The 1,813-nt window shown below is 44.9% G+C and overlaps 1 protein-coding gene across 1 annotated transcript; it reads right to left on the reverse strand.

Moving 5' to 3' along the window:
• Positions 1-258: 258 nt before the first annotated feature.
• Positions 259-672, reverse strand: LOC149196826 (uncharacterized). The gene has a single exon (XM_089408447.1). The coding sequence runs from the start codon at positions 670-672 to the stop codon at positions 259-261; it is 414 nt and encodes a 137-aa protein (XP_089264573.1).
• Positions 673-1,813: the final 1,141 nt, after the last annotated feature.

Below are 1,813 nucleotides of genomic sequence, written 5' to 3' on the forward strand. Positions count from 1 at the left end.
TTGCCACCAAATTTTGGCGTTCATGATGGAGTTCCTATGCTCTGGATCTCTCAGTCCAATGCCACCTTTGTCTTTGGGAGTGCAGACGGTGGCCCATTTTACTAGAGCCCATTTACGGTTAGTTGCCGAGCCACCCCAAAGGAAGCCACGCTGAGGATTTCTTATTCTTTTTATCACCCACTTTGGCGCTGCAAGGATTGAGAATAGATATTGAGGCATAGCCTCGAGGACCGACGTGATGAGCACGACCCGACTGGCTCAATTTAAAGATCTATAAGTCCAGAGGTTAAGGCGCGATTTGATTTTTTCAAGGAGAGAACGCCAAGAGGGATGCTTTATGGCTGATACCGTGAGAGGGGCTCCAAGGTAATTGGAGGGGAGGGTGGCAGATGGAAAACCCAAGATGCGGGTAACTGCTGTCTTGACAGAGGGAGGAGTGTGAAGGAAAAGAATCTGCGACTTGGAGCAGTTGACATTAGTACCAGAGGCTTCGGAAAAATCAGAGAGCAAGGATTTGAAGCAGAAGGCTTCCTGGATAGAAGGGTAGCCAAATAGCATAGTGTCGTCAACAAACTGCTGATGGGAATTAGCAGGGGTGTTGTGAACAGAAAGGCCTTTCAGCTTATGAGAATGGAGGGCATTTTTTATGTGACGCGCTAGACCTTCAGCCATAAGAACAAAGAGGAAGGGGGATAGGGGGTCCCCTTGCCTTATTCCTCGGGAAGGTTTGAAGGGGCGGGATGGAATTCCATTCACAAGGATAGAGAAGTGCGTAGAAGTAATTAGACTCATGATCCATCAGACCCACATAGAACAAAATCCGAAGGCTGTAAGCATTTGTTGTATGTAAGTCCAGCTGAGTTTATCCAAGGCCTTAGAGAGATCTAGTTTGAGAATCATACCTGTGCATGAGGGAGTGTATTATCTCGTGCGTGAGGAGAATTCCGTCCATGATCTGTCGCCCTTCCACGTACCCTGACTGTTCTGGAGAGATAAGCAGGGGCAAGAGGGGCTTTAACCGATTCACAATCACTTTAGATATGACTTTGTAAATGACATTACAAAGAGAAATCGGCCTATAATTGTGAGGTGTAATAGACTCTTCGTCTTTAGGGATAAGAGCGATGAAGGTTGAATTTAATGAGGGAAGTAGCGGTGGAGAGCTCTTGATTCTTCTACGATTTGCTAGACCTCTTTCTTTATCAGCTCCCAGAAGGTGTGAAAGAAAGTAGTGGTAAAACCATCCGGGCCAGGGGATTTTCCTTCCTTGAGCTGGGACATTGCTTCATCCACGTACTGAGACAGAATGTGAAGAAGGAGAAGTTCATTATGCTCCTCCATGATGATCCTTGCACATTTTTAGTTATTTTCTCAATAGCCTGACTTCTGTCTCCTTCAGGCTCTCGATGGACCTGATTGAAGTGATTGAGGAATTGCTCCTCAATTTCCTCGTGCTTCTCTACTCTTATACCCGCTTGTTTTTGGATGTAGGGGATGTTGTTGTGCATTCTTCTCTGAAGAGTGGTTTTGTGGAAGAATTTGGTATTTCTCTCACCTTCCTTCAGCCATCTGATTCTGAACTTTTGCTTCCAATATAGTTCCTCCTGTTTCCTCCTTTCCTCCAGTTGATTGTAGATGCGTTGTTCCTGTTCCAGAGTTTCTTTAGTGTGCCCCTTTGTGATTATCCTTTGCTGAAGTTCCATTAGTTCCTGTTTAGTTCTTGTTGTGCTTTAAATATGTTGACAAAGGTTTCTCTGTTCCATCGCTTTAGTTGATTTTTTAAAAACCTGAGCTTCTGTTGGAACTGAGACAT

This window comes from Pinus tabuliformis, chromosome 2_2, assembly GCF_031772625.1.
Source record: "Pinus tabuliformis cultivar Carrire ecotype Pingquan chromosome 2_2, CPIR1, whole genome shotgun sequence".
NCBI classification, from domain to species: Eukaryota; Viridiplantae; Streptophyta; class Pinopsida; order Pinales; family Pinaceae; genus Pinus; species Pinus tabuliformis.

What these genes read in the sequence shown, in the direction of transcription:
- LOC149196826 (XM_089408447.1), bottom strand. Translation starts at nt 672, where the DNA reads ATGGCTGAAGGTCTAGCGCGTCACATAAAAAATGCCCTCCATTCTCAT.